The sequence below is a fragment of the Bos grunniens genome, chromosome 22 (assembly GCF_055505025.1).
Source record: "Bos grunniens cultivar Pamir isolate PY7600 chromosome 22, Bosgru_T2T1.0, whole genome shotgun sequence".
Classification (NCBI taxonomy): Eukaryota; Metazoa; Chordata; class Mammalia; order Artiodactyla; family Bovidae; genus Bos; species Bos grunniens.
In genome coordinates this window covers 12,998,293-13,022,669 of record NC_141186.1, presented here as the reverse complement: position 1 = coordinate 13,022,669, position 24,377 = coordinate 12,998,293, and the positions used below count along the sequence as shown (strand labels likewise).

General features: G+C 44.8%; 1 protein-coding gene across 14 annotated transcripts in view; it reads right to left on the bottom strand.

The window, feature by feature from the left end:
• The window catches only part of MOBP (myelin associated oligodendrocyte basic protein), a 45,101-nt gene that overhangs the window by 18,195 nt on the left and 2,529 nt on the right, over positions 1-24,377 (bottom strand). For 4 of the 14 annotated variants that reach the window (XR_015150959.1, XR_015150958.1, XR_015150960.1 and 1 more), the window contains exons 2-4: positions 23,038-23,115; positions 3,728-3,937; positions 3,137-3,428 (exon numbers count right to left, since the gene is read on the bottom strand). Coding sequence is in view for 5 of the 14 variants with exons in the window: in XM_086366021.1 (XP_086222147.1) it covers positions 3,173-3,428; positions 3,728-3,933 (462 nt within the window). In the remaining 9 variants the exon portion in view is untranslated. Of the gene's footprint in view, positions 1-1,800; positions 1,938-3,136; positions 3,429-3,727; positions 3,938-23,037; positions 23,116-24,377 lie in introns of those variants that run through there. The other 10 variants (XR_015150962.1, XR_015150961.1, XM_086366023.1 and 7 more) reach the window with 4 other exon arrangements.

Here is a 24,377-nt window from a genome sequence, read left to right as displayed (position 1 = left end):
AAAATCAAACTACCAGGATTAAAAAAAGGAGTCTGATGGAGAGAGAGAAGGAAAAGCCAGAGGCACCTGGTGAAGTTTAAGAACAGTTGCTGTGGGAACCCTTAACAGCGCAAGCTGGGAGAAAAGCAGACTGTTGATAAGTTGGATGAGTCCACTGGTGATTTCAGAACTGGCTCTTTGTTTCCGTCATTGGAGAATAAACTCCATAAGAACAGATGGTCCAGACGCAGCTCCATCCAGCAGAGCTCAGCAAGCCCTCAGCACAGCCTCGCAGCCTGTGTCTCTGGTATTCTTAACCTACCCTGCTGCTGCTGCTGCTAAGTCGCTTCAGTCGTGTCCAACTCTGTACGACCCCATAGACGGCAGCCAACCAGGCTCCCCGGTCCCTGGGATTCTTCAGGCAAGAACACTGGAGTGGGTTCCCATTTCCTTCCCCAACCTTCCCGAACCTCTGATTCTTTCCTCCTCAGAGTATGACTTGCCTTCATCTTAGCCCATTAATGGGTCTCTCTGCTTTCCAAAGCCAGACAGCTTTTTGTGCTCCCATCAGTGGCCCCTCACACACACTATGAAGGAGCCTTACTCTACCCACGATCTCTATATCCTCTCCTTTGTTTCTAGGCTCAGTCTCACTTCTGCATCCCTTCACATCAACTCTAAATGTACTTTAAGTTATGGTTAAAAAAAAAAAAATCCAGAAAGTAAAATTGGCAAGCCTGTGTGTGTGGTGAGAGGTTGGAAGTCAGACGGGGGCTTGGGTTTCCAGTGGGAGTGACTAGAGGGGCTATGGTGTTATTTGCTGAGATTCTTGGTAAGAGGAAGAGTGGGAATTACTAAAGACCCAAAAGGCCTTTGTCAAAATTGTATAACCTCTAAAGGTCAGATCTCAAGAATGACACCTTTCTAAAAGTAAGTCAATTTCAGGAAAGCCTTTTGTGACCTTCTCTTCAGGTGGAATTTAGTAGCTCTGCTTCAGAGTGAATTTTTTCCCATTAACCTTCCTCCTACGCTTTGATTTAGGACAGTCAGGGTCAATAGAGTATTGCATGCATATTGCATAGTATGGTGAAGTAGTAGCCGTATTGCATTGCCTTAGGACCTTTGGGAACCTGAGAAGGGAGAAAGAGTACCCCAGGAAGGGTTCAGATGAGTCTGGGATGTCACTGGACACTATGATTGAAGCCTGTCAGGTCCCCTGGTCCCAGGGAAGGGCAACAACTGAAGAGGAACAACCTATAGAGGTGTCTTCTCTGATACCCACCGAGAACAGCTAACTGGGGGAGTCAAAATACACCACCACTCAAATATTTAAGTAAGGAAAACCAGCGAGGCTAAATCCAGACACATCTGTGTCTCAGAGGAGACTGGCTTTCATTGTCTTCCTCCTCCTGATGCCCCCCACCCAACACCCATCATGCAACTCACTGGGGATAGTGGGCTTGAAGCCACCACCATGGATGCCTTGCCATATTAAATTAGTTTCCTCTGCTCTCCACATTTCCTCACCACGTCCATGTATCAAAACTTACCCATCACAGGACCTTAGTACTCAGGCCCCTTCGGAAGGCATAAATTAACAACCAGATTACCTGGTATACAACTCCTGGTATACACACTTTTAGTGACTTAGCAGTCACTTACCAATCTGTTATTTCTCTTCACAAATTAACCTCAGCTCATCTACGTTGGGGATAGGGTGGTTACTTGCTGAAAACGCAGCTCCCCTGACCTCAGCAGTGACCCAAGGAATTAGATTCTTTGTGAGCATTTTAACATTCCCCAGTTGATTCTTCTACCCACTCCAGTGTTCTTGCCTGGAGAATCCCAGGGACGGGGGAGCCTCGTGGGCTGCCATCTATGGGGTCACACAGAGTCGGACACGACTGAAGTGACTTAGCAGCAGCAGCAGTAGCAGTTGATTCTTCTATGTACTAAATCTGAAAACATCATGAGACATGCACACACTATTATACACTATATAGTCTCTGAGCATCAGGGACTGATCAGAGACTGATCAGAGCATCAGTCTCTGAGCGTATATGAGAATCTCAAATACAATTACCACCCACTGTTAACTTATAAAACAGGTTCATTTTCAAATACTAAAAGGATTAAAGAATTGGCTTGCCATGCGTGTGGGCAGAGAGTATATGGGAAATCTCTAACCTTCTGTTCAATTTTACTATGAACCTAAAACTGATCTGAAAAAGCCATCTATAAAAAAAAAACAAAAGGCTGACCTGCCTAAGATGCAGCTGAGGAGCACTTGCTCTCCGGTTCATCTATTCTGTTGACAAGCATCACCCTCTTTGGTTGTTGTTCAGCCACCAAGCTGTGTTCAACTCTTCGGGACCCCACGGACTGCAACATGCCAGTCTTCCCTGTCCCTCACCACCTCCCAGGGTTTGCCCAAGTTCATGTCCATTGACTCGGTGATGACATCCAACCATCTCATCCTGTCGCCCTCTTCTCCGTCTCCCTCTTATCCTCTACTTATTCTAACCTAGCCTCTTTGAAGCCCCAAACAGGGAGCCGTTCTCCAGGTTCCCATCGCCCAATGCACATGCTGATTATGAGAGTTCTAGCACATTTAGCCCTACACTGGGCTAACTATTCTCTCATTTGGTCCTGGTGAGTCACAAACAACCTGGTTGTTCCAGCTGCATCCCCATCCCCAACATAGTATGTGGAACTCTATGCATACGCAATCAAGCTTGTTGAATGAATGAATGGTCTTGCCATTGAGGTTAACATCAGATGAAGTGGGTTGGGGGGAGGGATGAATGATCTGGCTCACCCTCTCCTTTAGCACACACACAGCTACCGCTGAGAGTCCCCATTCCTTCTCTCTCTGAGACACAGAAATCGGGGGCCTTGTTTATTCAATCTGTCACTGTGGTTCACATTCTGACTTTATAAATTAATCATTTCCAGCCCTATTAGACAAAGGAAGCAACCCATACTGCCACCTGAAGTATTGTACCAACAGCATCTTTGAGCAAAACAGGAGCCACACCAGGAGTTTCAAACCAGGGGATTTAATGCAGGGAACCGATGACACAGTGTTTGTAAGGCTGAATGAAGGAGGACCATTGAGATAACCCATTGGTAGTAAACACAGGAAGCAGCTACTAACCTGAGGGCTGGGGGGAGCAAAAGGGAAGAGATGGTGTTACCAGAACCTAGAAGCTTTGACGGGGGACCCCCCACGGCTGGTGCCTGGCCCTCTCTGGGGGCTGCTGCGCGGCTGCTGCTTGGCCTTCTGAGGGGGCCGCTGCTTGGCTGGTGGAGGTCGGACTTCTGGGCGGGGGCGTGGCTGACGTTCGGGCCTCGGAGGGGACCGTGGCTTGGCTGGTGCTCTGACCACCGCGGGGGGTGCAGCTGGCTGGCGCTTGGGCCTCTGAGGGGACGTTGCGCGGCGGCTGGTTCTGAGAGGGCCAAAAGAAGCTGCAGGCTGGGGCAGTGGCTCTCCTCTGCTGCCTAAGTGATGCTGACAGGAGCTGGAACAGGGAGGCAGCCCTGCTCCCCCTCCCGCCTTCCGGTCTCCCTCCAGTACCTTCCAAAGGCAGAGCCTAACAGGGAGCCGACTGCCAGGGGCTTGGGGGAAGCGCAGTTTGCAGAGAGCCCCGGCCCCAGCGTCACAGAGCAGAGCGGGAAGGGGGAACTCGGAGCCAGAGACAGAGGCCAACGCCCAGCCCAGGCGCCGGCGGCAGCACAGACCACTCACCTGGTCTTCTGGCAGGCGCAGCAGATCCAGTCCTCCTCTTTCTTCTGGTAGAAGCAGCCACTTTTACAGATGCTGTACTTGCGGTCCACGATCTCGCGTTTGGAATTGAGGAAGGTGAACGGCGGGCAGCAATGTATGCTGAAGTGCTCGGAGAACTTCTGGTTCTTGGAGAGTCTGGGGCCCTCCTTAACCACTTTCTGACTCATCTCACTGGGAAAAACAGTGAAGGGGGCAGGGGGAGTGGGGAGACATAAAACTGCACGTCAGGCAAGGGAGGTTTCTACTCAAGGAACCCACTCCCAGCCTCTCCCGTGGTCCCAGCTCACATTCAGAGCTGTCTTCCATCCTGAATCTAGGTCAGTTTCCTGCCCAGCTCTATGGAAAGGAGCTATTGAATACATTGCACTTTAAAAAAAAAATTATTTTTAAAATTTTGAGTATAGTTGCTTTCCAGTGTGTGTTAGTTTCTACTGTACAGCAAAGTGAATCAGCTGTACATATACATGTGTCCCCTTTTTTGGATTCCTTTCCCAATTAGGTCACTGCAGACGATTGAGCAGAGTTCCTTGTGCTATACAGGTTATCATTAGCTTCCTATTTTATAGGAATCAACAGTATATATATGTCATAGTATATATATAGACATATATACATACATATATACATATATATGTCAATCCCAACCTTCCAATACATCCCATCCAAAATTTTTTTTAAATATTTATATGATTTTTAAAGGTTGCATTCCATTTACAGTCATTACAAAATTTTTGCTGTATCCCCCATGTTGCACAATACATCCTTATAGCCTATCTTACACCCAATAGTTTATGCCTAGGCAGTACAAGGGAAGAGTGTTAATTTCTACTTGTGTATTTTAAAATCATGTTTTCTGAAAACAGACTCTCTTTTCTCTTATGTGTTAGCCACTCATTTAAGACAGGAAAAAAATATTATAAAGCCAAATACATCTATGGCAAAATAATGTTGTAGATTTAGGAGTGACTGTTTCTCTACAGAATCAAAAAAGATTTGTTATTAAAAACATAATTGCTCTTCATACAATAAAATACTACACCAGAGAAACAACAGACTATAGACACACATCAACATGTTTGAATCTCACAAATATAATATTGAACAAAAGAAATCAGACACAAAGAAGTATAAGCTGTATGATTCAATTTATATGAGGTTCAAAAACAGGTAAAACTAGCCAAGTGCATGGTGCTAGAAATCAGAATATAGTTATATTTGGAGGAGGTGGGGTCTGAGAAGAGGCAGGAGGGAGCCTGCTGGAGCAGAAAATGTTCTGGATCTTGATCTGGGAGATGACTGCTGCTGCTGCTGCTAAGTCTCTTCAGTCATGTCTGACTCTGTGCGACCCCATAGATGGCAGCCCACCAGGCTCCCCCATCCCTGCGGTTCTCCCTGGATTCTCCAGGCAAGAGTACTGGAGTGGGGTGCCACTGCCTTCTCCAGGGAAATGACTACACAGGTGTATATGTATATAAAAGTTCAGTGACCTCTGTACTTCATTTTTGTGCATTTTACTGCTTACCTAAGTTAAAAGGGGGCTTCCCTGGTGACTCAGTCAGTAAAGACTCTGCCTGCAACACAGGCAACCTGGATCTGATCCCTGGGTCAGGAAGACGCCCTGGAGAAGCAAATGGCAACCCCCTCCAATATTCTTGCCTGGGAAATCCCATGGACAGAGGAGCTTGGCGGGCTACAGTCCATGGGGTCGCAAGAGTTGGACACGACTTAGCAACTAAACCACTACCTAAGTTAAAAAGGAAGAGCAAGAGGAGGAAGACAAGAAACTAGGGAATTTTGATTCTTGGAAAAATTATGAAAGGGTGGGTAAAATCTTAATTACTACAACATCCTTTGAGAAATGTGACACATGCAGAAATAGTCCTACCTAACACTCCAAAACATTGAAGCACACAGGGGACTTAAATGACTATTACTCAACAAGAGCCTACAGATAAACACAGGTAATGTGCATATATACTGGACACTGAGTGTGTTCTTGCGCTCAGCAAACTCAAAGTCAAGTTGCACACACAGGCATGCAATATGTCATTGCAAGACAGGATGATGTCAGCCAACAGAAAAAAGTACAAAGATCAAGGAAACCATGAGAAAGTGATGAATTCTTTGAAAGCAGAGCAGATAATCTGGGTTGGGTTTTATTGCTGTTGTTTATTTGCCTGCTCCAAGTCTTAGTTGCGACATGCGAGATCCTCAGTTAGGGCGTGTGGGATCTAGTTCCCCAACCAGGAATTGAACCTGGCCCCCTGCATTTGAGGCACAGAATCTTAGCCACTGGACCAGGGAAGTCCTGGTCTGGGTTTTAAGGAAGACTATGTTAAAAACAACTAAGTTACTCTGAAGGAATATTTTGATGTTTGTTTTTGGTTTCTTTTGTTTTTCATTCAAGTAGAGTTGATTTATAGTGTGTAATTTTTGTTGTTGTTTTTTGATGGGATTGTCTTCTGCTGTAGTTAGAAGTTAGGGCTGAGGAGCAAGTTGAGTGTAGTTATAAAAAGAAAATACATCCTTTTTCACCTCATAGACCTTGTAGAGTCCAAATTTTGTGTTACACCTGTTACATATGTTGCAAATGTTCTTTCCTGATGTTTCGCCATCGTGTATCATGTCAAAAAGAATTAATCTTTTTAAAAATGAATGGCTGTATCAGGTCTTAATTGCAACGTACAGGATCTTTCGATGCAGCAACTAGGGCCTCTCTCCAGTTGTGGCACACAGGCTTAGTTGCCCTGAGACATGTGGGATCTTAGTTCTCCAGCCAAGGAACAAACCCTGGTCCCCTGCATTGGCAAGTGGATTCTTAACCACTGGACCACCAGGGAAGTTCCCCAAATTATTAATTTTTAGGTAATTCAGTTTCCCACTTCCCAGGGAGTTCAGTGGTAAAGAATTTGCCTGCCCGTGCAGGAGGCCCAAGTTCAGGCCCTGGGTCAGGAAGATCTGCTGGAGAAGGGAATGGCTACCCACTCCAGTATTCCTGTCTGGACAATTCCATGGACAGAGGAGCCTGGTGGGCTACAGTCCATGGGGTTGCCGAGAGTCGGACACAACTGAGCGTGCACACACGATACAGTTTCTTACTTGGGGTTTTATATTTTAGTTAGGAAAGTCTTCCTCACTTCAGAAGTTCTTAGTCATAGTCATGAATATCCCGTTTTGGAAGAGAATCTTCTCTGAACCTCATTTTCATGTCTCTTTCTCTCTATAACTCCTCACTTCTATAGAGAAGTTACCAATAAATACTCTTTTTTCTCTGTTTCCACATCTCCTCCCCATCCGTGCACTTTTGTCTGGCTTCTGTTCCTATTTGCCCAAAGAGAAGTGCTTCCCATAAAGACCTCCATGCTGCCAGACCAGCCGTCTTCTTGTCTGAGCTCTCTTTCCATGTAAACACTTCCCTGTCTGGTCACTGACATTCTCTTAGATTCCCTCCACCATCTCTAGCACTTCCATCCCAGTATCTCTCATAGGCTCATCTGCTTTGTCCAAAACTTTTAATGTTGGAATTCTTCAAGGTACAACAAATACTAAATGATTAATGGGGTTACTTCAAGCATCCAATTCAGCGTTTATTATATGTTCCAGTTGTACCAGGCACAGCCTTTGTAAAGAACACAAAGCTGGGTCATACTGAGTCCTGACCTCAAAAAATGTATCCACCAGCTGGGAAGACAGGCAAGGACGCACATGGCATGCTCATGAGTAACAAGGCCCATCTATTGAGCCCAAATATGTACACATCTCTGGATCAGATAGACATCCTGCTGACGGCGAGCTCACAGTGTACATGAGGAATGTTGCATAGATATCAGTAAGTGCAATGCAAGGATGGCGTGCTCTGGAACACGAGAATGTGCTGAGCAATGGCACGGAAAGTCCACAAGAGTGGGGCCACGTGTCGGCTGGGGAAGCAGCTAGAATATAAGGGGAAACATTTCATCTCGCCCTGAGATTTGGACAGTCAGAGATAAGGGTTTGTGGAAGGATGGGAGCGATTGATTCCTAAGCAAAGATACAGCAAGGTGAATTGCAGTCACCCTGAGAGTCTGCCTTGTCTGCTGGCCAGTATGGGAGAGGTGATGGTGTCAGGACACGGGTGATGAGGTAACACAGTTACCCGTCTCTGTGAAGGCTCTAGCCCTTGTGAGTCATGCCATCAGCCAATCAGAAGTCTAAATCCAGGAGAGGGAGAGATCATCTCATTGGTCTGGGTTATCATGAGTTGAAGCATGCTCGCAACATCCACGTGGAAATGGACACCTGAAACTCAGGAGCCAGAGCTGTCGTCTCGAGGGTCCTTCCCCTCATGGAAAAGGCACCACCTTGGGAGTGGGTGTGGTAGATGTGAGCTGAGTGAGGAGCCATGCCAGGCAAGGCTCCCAGGAGCAGCAGTGGGCCTACCAAGCCCCAGGAAGAGGGTCTGGGGAAGAAGGAGCCGTAGGGGCAGCCAGGGAGGTGGGAGGAGCCTCTTATGCTATGCTATGCTATGTCACTTCAGTCGTGTGTGACCCCATAGACAGCAGCCCACCAGGCTCCCCCGTCCCTGGGATTCTCCAGGCAAGAACACTGGAGTGGGTTGCCATTTCCTTCTCCAGTGCATGAAAGTGAAAAGTGAAAGTGAAGTCGCTCAGTCGTGTCCGACTCTCAGGACCCCATGGACTGCAGCCTACCAGGCTCCTCCGTCCATGGGATTTTCCAGGCAAGAATACTGGAGTGGGGTACCATTGCCTTCTCCGGGAGGAGCCTCTTGAAAGTCTCCAAATTTGCAGGAGGAGGACATGGATCATCAGTATTGAAAAAACTGCTTCGTACAAACAGGCATTTTTAGACCAGTGAGACCCTGAAGTTGATTTTTAGGGTCTGATTCACTGTAATTACAACCCTGGTGATCTTCCAAAGCCTTACCAAACCCTACACACAGGCAAAGTCCAGCTCAGGTTTCTGCTCCCCTGGGAAATGATGAACTGAAACCCTCTTTAAGGTCACAGCACACGGAGACAATGCTACTCAGCTTTTCACAGGCAATTCAAACATCACCAGTCCCTCTAGCCTGCTCGGGTCATCTTGCCCCCTGGTGTTAGAGGGAGATTTTAAGTCTCCTGTGCTTCTGAATTCCCGCTCTGACTGAATTCTCAATTCCCACCCACCTGACAATATGCCTGGGCCCACTCTATACTCATCTAGACCCCTGCCCAGAGAGTTCTCAAATTATTCCCTGACAACTCTCCTTACTCGACTCCTTACCCACCATGGCCAGCAGGGGGCAGCCTCACCACTTGTTACTCATTGCCGCTACTGCTGCTAAGTCGCTTCAGTCGTGTCCGACTCTGTGCGACCCCGTAGATGGCAGCCCACCAGGCTCCCCCGTCCCTGGGATTCTCCAGGCAAGAACACTGGAGTGGGTTGCCATTTCCTTCTCCAACGCATAAAAGTGAGAAGTGAAAGTGAAGTCTCTCAGTCATGTCCGACTCTTAGCGACTCTATAGACGGCAGCCCACCAGGCTCCTCCGTCCATGGGATTTTCCAGGCAAGAGTACTGGAGTGGGGTGCCATTGCCTTCTCCGTGTTACCCATTGAGTGTGTTGTAAAGGGGAAAGCAGTTCTCTTCCCTGGAACCCTGACATTCTAGAGAACCAGCTGAAAATTCATCCAGCTTTAACACAGCACTTCCCGCCTTCCTTTAGTAAAATGTTTACAGTCGGTGGAAAGTCTCTGGCTACTATTGCCTATGGAAGCAGAAATACTGCATTTGGTTGGGGTACATGGTTAATTGGTTTTACATACTCCTCCAACTCTGCCCCCAGCTTAAGAATGCTAAGATCCTTGTGCTGAGCCATAGCAACAACAAGCCATCCTTTCCCGCCACACCAGGCTTCCAAGTAAATTAGTTGTGTCGTTCAGTCACCCAGTCATGTCCAGCTGTTTGTGACCCATGGACTGCAGCACGCCAGGCCTCCCTGTCCCTCACCATCTCCCAGAGTTTGCCCAAATTCACGTTCATTGCATCAGTGATGCCGTCCAGCCATCTCATCCTCTGACACCCTCTTAGTTGTGACTACAGGCAAACAGGGCTTCCCAGGTGGCTCAGTGGTAAAGAATTTGTCTGCCAATGCAGGAGACGCAGTTCAATCCCTGGGTCGGGAAAAGCCACTGGAGGAGGAAATGGCAACCCACTCTAGTATTCTTGCCTGGACAGTCCCATGGACAGAGGAACTTGGAGGGTTATGACTACTAGTCCATGGGGTTACAAAGAGTCAGACGTGACTGAGCACACACGCACAGGCAAATAACTAATGGGAGAGGGGATACTTCATGCTTCCTGAGACCCTGTTCTATGGTGGTTGTTTTATATTCTTTATCTCATTTTTCTAATATTGCGTAATCATCAACAAACTAAAGATGAGGTAGGCTAAGGAACATGACTAAGTTCAAAAAGCCAGTGAGAGGCAGATGGGGATTTGAACCTAGGTCCCTGTAACTCCAGCTTCCGGTGCTGTCTGACCAAGCTCAACACCATCTGAGCTCCCTGTGCTCCCGGGGGAGCAGGTGTCCAGGCGATGGGACCAGCCTGGACTATGAGGGCCCGGAGGTGGGCCCAAGGATGGGATGCGGGCACAGAGATGCACGGGCCTATGTCCCAGAGTGACAAACACCAGAAGCTGGGGAAACAGCTCCCTGAAGAAAGGCAGAGGGTGGAGTCTGGAGACATCACAACCCCCTGCCGGAGCCCAGGGTGGAATGTAAATGTATTTTACTCCCTAGGGGAGTAGGACCCGCAGGTGCTTACGCCATCCCTCCCCAACCAGCCCTGAGGTGGTTTTAAGACCTATTTTCACTGTTGAGAATTAGAAAGCCTGGATAAAGGAAAACAATGAAAATTCCTAAATTACTATCTCATAGTTAACCACTTATAAAATACTTGAACATTTTTTTTTGCCTTGAGAATTTTACGTGTAAATATATAGTTAATAAAGTCACACCATACCTTATATACTTTTCAAGTTATATGCTTGAAAAATCAGTCATTTTTTAAGTCTTATAGATACAGATGTAATAGTACTTGTAGCATTTTCTTACACCTTTTAAAATCTGTAATAAATTTATAGTCACAGTCCCCTTTACTGTTTATAACATATATTTGCATATTCTCTCATTTTCTTGATTAATCTTGACAGAACTTATCCCCTTTGTGACTTTAAAAAAAAAAACCTCTTGGTTTTCTTGCTTGTCTTTGCTCTTTTTTTCTAGTGCATTAATTTCTGAGTGCATTTATTATTTCTTTTTTTTTTTCAGTTTTCTTTCGGGTTATGTTCTTGTGCTTTTTCTCTATTCTTTTTTATTTTTCTCTATTCTTGAGTCATACTCTTCTCACATGTGCATTTATGACTGTAACATTTACTTACAACTTCAGCTGCACACCACAATCTTAACAAAAATTTTTCAGTTTCTCTTCATTTTGAATATGAATAAGTTCTTCTTTGATTCATCAATTATTTTTAAAAATCTACTGTAGAATTTCCAAGTGTATGAAGCTATTTTTATTACATTGACTTCTGGCTTTAAGGCATTCTAGGCAGAGTGGTCTGAAGACAGTGACTCTTTGAACTTGGTTGAGTTTCATGTGTTCACAGTCAACATTTTAAAATGTTCCATGTGTGCTTTGAAAGACTGTGCATTTCCAGAAACAATTTGGAATTATCTAGCAACCCACTTCAGTGTTCTTGCCTGGATAATCCCAGGGATGGAGGAGCCTGGTGGGCTGCTGTCTATGGGGTTACACAGAGTCGGACACGACTGAAGTGACTTAGCAGCAGCAGCAGCAGGGAAGATAGGAATGTGAACAAGCTACAGTCTAGTAATTTATTCTGGGCACAGACTACAGTCTAGCAATTTATTTTTGGATCATAGCTCAACCTTGCTGATAGAGCCCCTTGGTGGAGCACAAAGCTGAAGGAGCCTGAAGCACTGATGAGAGTCCTTCTAGACCTGGACCCCTAAGTGCTGATCACCTTTTATGGGAGAGACAAACCAACTTCCACCTTGTTTAAACCACTATTTCAGCTACATGTGGTGAAATACAATTCTGACTCAGTACACTCAGTTCTCTCACCTTAAAAATGTGTCTTAGTCAATTTGGGTGTTATAACAGAAATACCATAAACTGAGCAGCTTATGAACAATAGAAATTTATCTCTCATAGACTAGAGGCCGGGGAGTCTGGGATGAAGGTGCTGGCCCATTCTGGGTCTGGTGAGAGCCCACTTCCTGGCTCACACATGGTGGGATGAACAAGGGAGTCTCTGGGGTCTCTGTAATAAGGGCACTAATTCCATCTGTGAGGTCCCCACCCTCATAACTTCCCTAAGGGCCGACCTCCAACTACCATCACACTGGGGGTGAGATTTCAAAATATGAATTGTGGGAGACACAAGCGGTCAGTCCATAATAGAAATAACAAATAATATTTAGCTCAGAGGGCCTTTGATAGTATTAAATAAAATAAATAGGATACGAACCTAGCACTACCAAATATAAGTAACTTGCTTCATAAATTCCATTTTCCTTTCACCAAGAATTCATTCAAATGGCATGTCTAATCCCACTGACTTCTTCAGGCACGCTCTTTTTGTATCTCACATGACATTTAATTCAAGCATTAATTACATGCTTAATAAAGTAAAGACATTTTTATTTACTTTTGCGACTAAAAGCAGATCATTATAAACACTACATGTGTTTTCACAAACTGTACCACCTAATCGCAGAGAAAATATAAACTGATAGGATGAAGAGAAAAAATGACTGAATTTGAAACTGTAAAATTATCATCTCTTCCAGGCTTTCCAGATGTCTCCATATACTCTAAAACTAAAGAGGAGGGGAAAGTGAGGCAGGTATTTGAACAAGGAGAAAAAGTAAGTAAAGGAAAGGAGCCAAAGGGAGAACAAGAACCTCTTCTCACTATTTCTTGAGCACCTACTATGCTCCAGATGCTTTCTGTTGTTTCTACACGTGCTCTTAGCCAAAAGGCTGAAGAGCGACCTGTCATTTCCAATTCCCAGTATAACCTTCCAGGTCGTCTCTACTGTCCCCCTGTTACAGCTGAGGAAATTGAGACCTGAAGAAGTTACATAAACTCTCCAAAGTTGTATAGTAATGATAACAATAAAAATGATAGAAAACCCATAATGTCCAGTATGCCTACTGACTACCTAGTATCTGCACTGCCTTCTGTAACAAACCTTGCTGATGTGCCCTGTTAAATACACATAACTTCCTATGTGACCACATTCTGGCCAAGAAGACACAGGCAAAAGTCTGGATACTTGACCTTTTCCTTCAGTAATAAGGCTTTTACTCAGTAAGGGACTCTCCCCTGGTGAGGGCATTCAGCCCAACCCGCTCTTCCTGGCCCCCAAGGGGCAAGATTACTTCAAGCCTTTGGACCTTGAGCCTTAGGGCTCCTTCCCCTACTTCCTTCCCACCTAACAATTAACACAGCAAATGTTTCTAACACCTCGGAGTTCAGCCCAAAGTCAAGTCACTTCCCAAGGGGGCTTTCCAGAACCTTCCTTTCCCCCAAGGAGAAGTGATCACTACTCCCTCTCTTGTGCCCTAGCCCTGTAAGTGAAAAGTGAAGTCTCTCAGTCGTGTCCGACTCTTTGCAACCCCATGGACTGTAGCCCACCAGGCTCCTCCGTCCATGGGATTTTTCAGGTAAGAGTACTGGAGTGGGGTGCTGTTTCCTCCTCCAGGGGATCTTCCCCACCCAGGGAACAAACCTGCATCTCCTGCATTGCGGGCAGACGCTTTACCCTCTGAGCCACCAGGGAAGCCAGCCCTGAATGTTGTGCATAACTCTAGGAGAGCATCTGGAACCTGGAAGGCTGCCCTTGTTCCGTGCCTTATTCAGAGCAGGTGTTCCGTAGATGCTGAATATCAAGAGCGTGAACAAAGGGTACCTCTCACGGCTTCTGCAGGGGCCCTCAGACTGTCACTGCCTGTCCCCAGATGCTCTTTCGTGGTCCCCATGTCCCTCGGGGACCTCTGCTCTGATTCAGACGGCAGGTCTGCTTAGTGAAAAAGGCAACACAGGAAGGGACTTTTCCAACTGATCTTGAAAGTTATAGAACTGGGCTCTTTAGGAAAAAATAAAAGACTTTGTGAACCCACTACACTTTTGCTTTTCTTTCTTTTTAAAAAAATTTTATTGAAGTATAGTTGCTTTACAAAGTTGTGTTAATTTATGCTGTACAGTGAAGTGACTCAGTTATATATTCTTTTTCACATTCTTTTCCATTGTGGTTTATCACAGGGTGTTGAATATAGCTTCCTACACGATACAACAGGGCCTTATTGTTTATCTGTGCTATATACCACAGTTTGCATCTGCTAATCCCAAACTCCCAACCCTCCTTCCCCTCTCCCCTCTCCCCCTTGGCAACCACAAATCTGTTCTCTATGTCTGTTTCATAGATAAGCTCATTTGTGTCCTATTCTAGATTCCACATAGAAGTAAGATCACATGGTACTTGTCTTCTCTTTCTGACTTACTTTGCTTAGTTTGATAATCTCTAGGTTCATCCGTGTTGCTGCAAATAGCATTATTTCATTATTTTTTATGGCTGAGTGATAGTCCATTGTATATATGTACCAATCTTCTTTATCCATTCATCTGTTGGTGGACATTTAGGTTTTCTCCATGTCCTGGCTATTGTAAATGGTGCTGCTGTGAACATTGGGATGCATGTATCTTTTTGAATTATAGTTTTGTCTGGGTATATGCCTATTTTTGGCTGAGCGCTGAAGAATTGATGCTTTTGAACTGTGGTGTTAGAGAAGACTCTTGAGAGTCCCTTGGACTGCAAGAATATCCAAGCAGTCAGTCCTAAAGGAAATCAGTCCTGCATATTCATCGAAAGGACTGATGCTGAAGCTGAAACTCCAATACTTTGGCCACCTGATGCGAAGAACTGACTCATTGGAAAAGACTCTGATGCTGGGAAAGATTGAAGGCGGGAAGAGAAGGGGACGACAGAGAATGATATGGTTAGATGGCATCACTGACTCAATGGACATGAGTTTGAGTAAACTCCGGGACTTGGTGATGGACAGGGAAGCCTGGCATGCTGCAGTCCATGGGGTCGTAAAGAGTTTGACACGAGTAAGCGACTGAACTGAACTGACTGATGCCTAAGAGTGGGATCGCTGGATCATGCAGTTATTCTATTTTTAGTTTTCTGAGGAGGCTCCATGCTGTTTTCCATAGTGGCTCCGCCGTGCTACATTCCCACTAACAGAGTAAGAGGGTTTCCTTTTCTCCACATGCTCTCCAGCATTTATTATATGTGGTTTTTAATGATGGCTATTCTCACCAATTGTGAGCATATTACGCCTTTTTTTTAATCCCATGGACAGAGAGGCCTAGTGGGTTACAGTCCATGGGGCCGCAGAGTTGGACAGGACTGAAGTGACTTAGCACGCAGAGATGGCACTCGCATATCCGTGTTCCCACCAGTGTCCTGGGGATTTTTAAACATACTTTCACTATTCCCTGAGACACTGCAGGTGAAAATGAGAATCACAAACATAAAATGGATTTTCTTCCTTCTGTTCATCCATTCCTAACATCTTTTTTAAAAGGCAGTTGGGGTGTGGGTAATTTTAATAAAAGCAGTATGTGGCCCTCAGCTGTGGGTGGTCCTCTGGAAAGACAGTGCAAGCAGTAAGTTGCCACGCTAAATGTCCATGGGATCACAGGAAGTCAGACATGGAAACGGGCACAGACACTACCGAGTGAACGGGGCGTGCAGGTTACAGTACACGTCTCCAATTCTTGTCAATCAGATCCCTCAGCACCGTGAGCAAGAGCCTGCCCTTGTCTTGTGATTAGAGAACTCAGCGTGGGAAGGACAGGAGGCAGCCTTCACCCTGACTACCCAGGGCCTGAGCCCTCTGAGAGAACAATATTCTGGCTTCAGATATCAAAACTCTAAAGGAGGAAAATGATCAGTCCTAAGACCCCTTAATATGTTACGTGGATTAAGGAGAAGAAAGGTTAATATATACTTGGTAATTTAAGTTAATAAAGCAGTAAGTTTCAGATGTATTAAAAGTAAGCTCAGTTGTACCTATGTATATATATATATATATGACTTTTTCATTGCTCCGTATTTGTACAAGTAATACAATACTACAAGAAAGGATAGGGGAGAGGGAATGAGAACCTCTGAACGCATACCGCCTCGATTATTTCCGGCATGAATTGTCTCTTGCTAACAAGTAGTCAAAGTTCAGCTCCTTATCAGGACTATTCCTTGCCTCCCTCCATTCCTTCTGAAGGTAGACAAGAGTATGGAGAAGCTGAGAGTCCTTGGGGCAATGAGGGAAGGCGAGGCTGGTCCTTGTGGTGTCCGCCCTCCTGGGCTCTGTCATAGGTGCCTTGCGTGGCCTCACCTAGCCCCTTGCCACGAATGACAAGTTGCTGCTGGCTACTTGACCCACCAAAGCCACTGGCCATCAGGACCCCGACTCAGCAGCCTCCTAACCTGGTCTAGGCATCCTCTCAACTCCTCAAAATTGCTAAAGGTAGGCGTAGAGACTGAGCAGGAAAGGAAGCCCAGCAATGAACAGGACATGCAGATAGACTGAAAACAGGCAGGGAGGAAGGACAAACAGGATTTCTCCAAGACATATTAAGTTAGGTGATGAATCATTTAGCTAAGGTTTAGGGATGAGAAAAGGGAATAGTCAAAAATTTCGTCTGAGGCATGTTAAGTTGGAAGAACTTACGAAGTCTCCAAGCAACTACCAAAGAGAGTGATTTGGCTACATGGGTCAGATCTTGAGAGACAGAGAAAGGATGAGAAATAAATTTAAGAGTATTTGATGCTGGATGAGATTTATAGCCAATGGAACACAGAACACCCTGGGAGAAAGGGAATATAAGAAAGGGGAGATAAACTGGAAAACGTTTCATTCACAATAGCAACAAGAATCTTCAGATACCTAGAAGTAAAGCAGAAATTAAAATGTGTAAATCCTTGTGGGGAAAAAATTCAGTATCCATTCTTGATAAATATCCTTAGTGGAAAAGGAACAGGAAGTCCTTAACATTATAATAATGGGCTAGCTACTAAAATATCCACAGTAACAGCTTACTGCTGGTAAAATCTTAGAAACACTCTCATACAAATCAGACACCCCAAGGAGGGTGCTGTCAACACTACCATTCAACATGGCACCTGAAATCCTAACTAGTACAAATTCGAAATAAAAAACTGTGAGACTCCACAGATTGTTAGAACTTAAAGTCCAGCGAGATTTCTGGACCCAAGATCTATATGCAGCTGCTGCTGTTCCGTCGTGCTGAGTCGTGTGCAACCCTTTGTGACCACTATGGACTGTAGTCCACCAGGCACCTCTGTCCATGGGGTTCTCCAGGCAAGACTACTGGAGTGGGTGGCCATTTCTTTCCCCAGGGCATCTTCCTGACCCAGGGATCAAACCTGCATCTCCTGCTTGGTGGGAGGATTCTTTACCACTGAGCCACCTGAGAATACACCAAAATCAAAATCATTTCTCTAGGTCAGGAAGAGCCAGTGTGAAAATGTAAACTAAGAGGAGCCATTCACACTGAGTACAAAACCACAGGACACCTACTGGTAGATGTATATCTGATAGAAGAAATGCAAGACTTCCATGAAGGAATCTGCAAGGCTACAATAGAAGTAAGTATGCTGAAGATCTCCTAATACATGTATAAACTTAATGCAATTCCAATAAAAAGCAGATTTTCATGGAATTAGTAAGATGATTTTATGATTCTTATGAGCCCAGACAATTTTGAATGAGAACAGGGTCTTGCCCTACCAAGCATTAGCACTAGTCATGAAATATACTAATTAAAACAGTAGAGTAGTGGTTTGGGAATAGACCAACAGATCAGCGGTACAGAACAGAGCGCCTGGAAACAGACTCACATATGTATAGAAGCGTGGTTCATGACAGAGGCGGCATTTTTTAAACTATTCAAAAGGGAGACAAAAGATCCCAACAAGAAAAATGATAGCAAACACGTGTGATGGAAGCCAGGTACTATTTAAAAGGGCTTTATGTGTTTAACTCACTTAATCCTCATGACCTCACAATAGCCTCACTTGGCAAATGAGCAAGCCAAGGTACAGAGAAGCCAAATAACCCACTGGAGGACACAGAACTAGAACACAGGAGCCCTAAGATCCCAAGCAAAGTAGACTAATTTCTATTTCTAATCTTCACAGCATACAGTTTCTAATACAGCAGATGTGAAGAGGAGGGAAGCAAGTCAAAGATTATGATTTTTATAGAATAAAACATACCGTGCAGTTACAAGTTTAAAACCCTATGCCAGTAGAGAAGAAAATATACAAACACATAAAAATGTAGTTTTAATAATCAGAATATTTAAGAAAAAACAACCTACAATTTTTTTAACAGCCAAATAATAGAAAGAGAAGATTCTTTAAAAGCCAATAATCATATACAAATATGTTTAACTCTAAAGGACTCTAGGAAAGAGACAGTAACAGCAAGGGGATGTCAATTCACACCCTTGTGATTGGCCCAAAAATGGGATTGGAGGATGACGCTGTGGAAGGAAGGGGGAAAGGCAGTCAGTCAGAGCATGGGAGGGGCACAGGGGCTGGCACCTTCTGTGGTCAAGGCACTGTCCCAGGCTGCCAGAGCCCAGGCTTCCTTCAGGAGAGGAACGCACCTGGGTGCTTTGCCCAGGAGCTGTTTCCAGGATAAAAGCTGCGACTTTGAAAGTTCCACTGCAGGCCTGGGCTTCTTTCACCGAGCCTTCCCACAGCCTTCTGCAGCCTGCCCAGCCTCAAATCCTCTGCTGTGAAAACCATTATCGCTGAGCAGCAAATTCATTCCACGTTCACCACCTCCCTTAGAGATCTTGAATGTTTCTTAAACCTTGCGAATTCTCAGGTCAGGGGCTAATGCTTGCCTCTGAGAGCAGCTTTACATAGTAAAAGACAGTGCCTTCCGTGTTTGTCCACAGCAGCAAAAACACAACGAGGGAAAAGAACTTTGCTTGTAACTACTAAAGGCTGTTTCTAAGGATGGCTGTATCCATTTGTCCTTGCCTATTCATTTGTTGCCTTAGCAACCAAAATGTTTACTAATTAGTACAGTGAATGTTGAATAGTAGATTCTTGTTGGGAAACCAGTGCCCCAGTAATGGAAACTTTTCATACAGATATTTCTTTTGAATCAGAGTGCTTTTCCACAAAGAGCAACATCCTGCCAAAATCCAACACTGATTTGCAGAGCTGCTGAGGCTTGAAAACATCACAGTAATAAGAGGATGCTGATGTCTTGAAGTTGGTGACTAATTTTGGAAGACGAAGCCCTCACTGCTTTACTTTATTTCCAAGTGATAAAGACAAATTAAAGTGGCCCTCAGGACCACACTGCCCACGGACAACTATCTCACAGATTCATGCAAAAGCCCTTTCTGATTGAACAAAGTCTGCCCAATCCCAGCTAGGATACCAACCCAAGGGAATGTCAATTCACACCCCTTGTGATTGGCCCAAAAATGGGATTGGAGGATGATGCTGTGGAAGGAAGGGGGAAACGCAGTCAATCAGAGCATGGGGAGGGGCATGGGTTGGCATCCTTAGCACAAAGATACATTTAGCAGTCTGAGGGAGAAGGGCTACATGTGTATGTATGGCTGAGTGGCTCTGCTGTGCAACTGAAACTGTGGCAGCACTGTTAATGGGCTATATCCCAATATAAGATAAAAAGTTTTTAAAAGATTATATGTTTAGCAAATGTTTTAGGAGTCAAAACCTTCCTTATTATAGTGGAGCTAAATAAACATGTAAGAAATGCATTAAGTTTCTGAAAGTTATTTTAGTAACACAATGTTCATTTTTTTAACATCTGAAATTACAGAGTGCATTGTTTTAATCCTGTGAATTTACACTGGAATTGAATGTGAATGAGTAATCTCATGCTTTTCTATAGAAGAGGGCAAGCAAGTCCAAGAGAAGGAACCAAAAGCATAAGGCTGTCTCCTCATTTAGCCATTCCCTTACTCAAAACCACAGAGACTCTTCCCAGTTACAGAGCAAAGTCCTTGCTTCTTAGTTAATATGGCACATAAGACTCTTCATCATCTGGCCCCTGTCCACCTCTCTCCCTTCTCTCCCCTCCCCAAACCCACACACTTTTGTAGGTCAGAAACATCATCCTGTGATCAAAAGATGTGCCTGTTTCCTTTTCCTGGAATGCGTTTTCCCCATGGTGGCTGTGTAGTAAACTGCCATTCACTCTAGACAACCCGCGCGGTTGCTTGGTTGGGGTGGGCTGGCGGGGGCGGGGGCGGGGGTGGGGTCGGCAGGAGACCACCCCCCGGCTGGCGACCTGGCACCACTGGGTACATTTCCAACGTGTCAGTGCCTTCTGATCGAGGCCCAGCCCGTGGACTGTGTGAGGCCAGTATGGGTCTTCCCCGAGTCGGGTTGCTTGGGAATGCAGCCCAAAGTGGGTGGTAAACTCCATCTAAGGCTAAATAACAAGCACGAGACCTATTGTCAACAAGTACGGTAGGAAAGTTGAAAAGAACCAAGTAACCCAGCTAAGGTCCCAGCCCAGCAAAGGATCCTCTCTCCTCTGGGAGATAATGTGTACGTACTTCTGTTGGTGAGCACATCACACTGTTACAATAGTGTGGCTGTGTGTCTGAACCTCCGCTTGGACTCTGTGAGGGAAAGGTTTCCGTCTGAATCCTCAGGATTCTGCCACTGCTTCTGCTCAAATAATGAGTATTAACTGGGATCAAGTCAGGAGTGACCCCTGGGATATCATGTAGGACTCAAGCTGCTTTTGTCAGATTCCCAGCAAGGCTATTTTAAGAAATAAGGCCTTAACATAAAATAGTTATATTATTATTATTTCATTTTTTCAAGATGTGAAAAATTGTTTGTCTTTCTTAATCCAGTGTTTGTGATATAAAAAATAAAGATGTTTCTCTTTCTCTGTGAAAATGATGGGGTTCTGAATGCACACAAACATAGGTAACACAAATCCTCTCTCTCGTAATTCCTTCCAGAATGATGGAGAAGGAAACCAATCTTCCAGATTTGCACTGTTGTATTTAAAACCCCAAATGTTGATTTGGCCTATGGTCATAGTCGGGTGGTGGAGGTGCTGAAGAAGAGAACCTAAATTAGCTGACTGATGGATTTATCGCCCCACTCAGAATGTTTAACATGCTTTGGGTTCTGCCTTGGGTTTTCAAAGGGCATCAGTCTCAGGGAGACCAAGAAACCAGGCTAGAGATAAGCCGATTGTCAACCACACCTTTTCCCAAATTTTGTGTCCAAGGTCACCATCTGAGTCAGCCAACAGCGGTGATACTTGTGGACTTCCTCAGCTCGATGAAATGCCACTTATCTTTGTTCCCTTTTGCAATTTGTATTTACCACATTGTATTGAATTCATTCACCTCTTCCAAGAGAAGCAAGAGCTGTCGAGGGTGACTCCGAGGTATATAGTTTGAGCGGCTAGGTCAGTGGTAGGAGCCCCTACTGGAGGAGAAGTTTTGAGAGGAGAGGCTACATCATGAGTTCAGCTCTAGATGCATTCACGTTGAAGTGTTTGAGGGGCATCTAGATGGCAACATCAAGTGGAGAGTTCAGAGAAATCTGGGCAGGAGATGGAGTTTGAAAGTTGCTAGAGTGCATGGTGACTAAAGCCATGGGATAAATAGACTTGCCCAGGTGGCAGATCGTGGCCTGAGAGGGGAGCATGGCCGTGTGCCGGGGCACTCCCACACTTGCAGGTCAGGTGGAGGGGCAAAGTGATTGACCAAGGAAGAAGAGAAGAATCAGAGAGGAAGGAGGGAACCCAGAGCATGCGGCACGCTGGGAGCCAGGGGCAGGAGCGTTTAAACAGAGGGAGTGGTCAGAGCTGTATGCAGAGTGATTCTGAGATGTGGTGAGATAGAAAACCAAAAAGAGTACATTCGCTTAAGGGATAGGGAGATATTTGGTGAATTTAACAGGAACCATCTCCACGGAGTGGTTGAGACAAGTTACACTGGTGGCCCAGTCGAGGTCACTGACCATTAATTTGCAGTGATACCAAGCCTCCTGGTGTTTTTCTCCAAATGTTCGCAGCAGCCCGGGTGGAGACACAGAGAAGACGCATAGGTACATCCAGGGTTGGGGTTTGCTAGAGAATGTGCAGAAGAATTGAAGTGATAAACCCTAGAGTCTATTCATAATAGAAAGAAAGGCCGAAAGGAGTGATTGTTGAATGGATGGGTGAATGCATTGATGAAGGGATAAGTAAATGGATTCATAGATGGATGGGGAGATGAAGGGGCAAGTCAATCCGAAGCACCTGGTGAAAGAATGGTTGTAGTGGGGCACTTAACAAAGTTGAAAGAAAGGAAGGTTGTGAATCAGGTGCTAGCTAGATGTTTGCGCGATTTGATTCAGAGAGGAGAGTTTCGAGTATTGCTAAGTTCCAGCATGGCAGCGGATGGATGCGGCAGAGCGCATAATTCCCTGGAGTGGTGAAGAGTTTATTCACACAGACACTAACGTCGTCTAGGTGGGTGCAACTGAAACGGAGAGGGAGTGGGGGAGCACGGAATCTGGTAACAAAACTATCAGTGAATGACAAGGAGTGACCGGGAAGTCAGATGAAGACTGATGCAGGGGATGCAGCACAGCTTCAGGTTACGGAGAAATGATGAGGGAGTGAAGGAGCCGCGGTCTGAATGTGGCATGGGGAGGATGCTGCCTCGCTCTCAAATCTGGAGCTTCTCGGAGTGTAAAATGGTCCTCACTCGACAGGCTGACAGACGAGGCATTGTTCTCAGAAGACTGGCTGGATTCAGTTAAGACAATGAGATGGACAGAAGCTCCTGAGGAGAGTCCAAGGCTGTAGGGGATGAACTTCACTGTGCTCTGTGGTATGTGGGTTTGTCAGACGTGAACAAGTGGTGGTGTGGGTCGCAGTGCCTCTGCCTGATACGGGGAAGTGTATCATGCCTCTATTCCCCCAGCCTAGAATACTGTAAGACACCTGGGATCATTTTCTAAAGTGCGTAACTCTTACTGAAAGTTTGATTGCTCCATCTGTCGCTGATTCTACATTCCACTTTGACATTCTGAATACTAGTAATCATTATACCATAATTTAGTTGCTGATCCAAAAGAGAGTAGGAGATTCATTTGTACCTGTATTTTCATCCGTGCACATCTGGTGAATAGATCTCTGTTGTGGGCTTCTCTTGGTATCATTTGCTTCTTTTTTCCCTAAAAAATGAAGCAGTAGAATGTATTCTGGTTAATTTAGTGTTTTGATGACTGAAGTTGTAGTTAACTCAAGTGTCTTAATCACAGACCTTCACACACACAGCCCTAGGAAGGATCATGGTATTTCATCTAGATACTGTCTGTCAGATGGAGGATGGGCTGGCTAGGAGGGGGTATAATGACAAAATTACATGCAAACTTTTTAAAGTCCACCTTATCATCATAGAGGAAAAATGACATATATCCAGTTACTTCACCATCACTAGGTAAAAAATAGTCATTTCTCTTAATAAATCTGAGCTCTACAAACCTGATTTTTGCTTATAATGCTAATAAAATTCCAGAGTCCTGCTCTAAAAATGCAAATCTTCATAATTAAGTAAAGCACCCCAAGAAAAGATTTGAAGGAATGTCCTCCTCCCTTACAGCTCTGGAAAGAGACGTGGTTTTTGCATTGTAAACTCAATGAAATATCCTTTGACAAGGTAGCAAATTGAGAACTTCTAGAAAATATCAATGTAGTTTTCTCATTGTACTACAGAGATCTTTGTGACTATTCATGTCATTTGTCCTGTTCTTAATACATCTCGGATCTTGGAAATGTTCAAAGGGGTCTTATAAAATTGTGAAGATTCTAGACACACACACACAAAAAAACCTCCAGAAAAAAAATCTGTAATTCTAACTGGTTGTCTTAGTTGATACTTTTTCTAGTGATAATGATGTAATTGGCAACTTCTGTCTAACTGTATAAATCTTTGTAAGATTTTTCTGTCAGATCAGATGAAGATCACTAGAATGTTCCTCTCCTCCCAACTACTTGACAGAATAATTGAAATCATATGACTCTACAAGTTTTCTTACTTAAAAAATTAATCATGATCTACTAACAAGTATTGAACTTACACTCTCACTGTAAGTATTGAACTTACACAACCACAAAAGCTGAACAAAACATGCAAAAGAATTGTTTGCAGGCACTGGGGAGCAAATATTGCAGGGCTTTGATCCTTGAGAGAAAGGAAGCAAGAGAAGATTTCCCCTGGTTTTCTGCCTAAAGATAGTTTTCAAACTGTCCTACAGGGGAAAAGAGCCTGAGCGTGGAGAAGAAGAGTCAGAGATCAGAGCCAGGGGTCGCTAAGACTGCAGGGACCCAGAAGGGGTTTGAGATGCAAGCAACAGATAGTAGGGACCTGCTAAGAAGATACAATAACTTTTCTCAGATCCTTGGCCAGTTCCAAAGTTGTGCGTTTGCAGGGTGA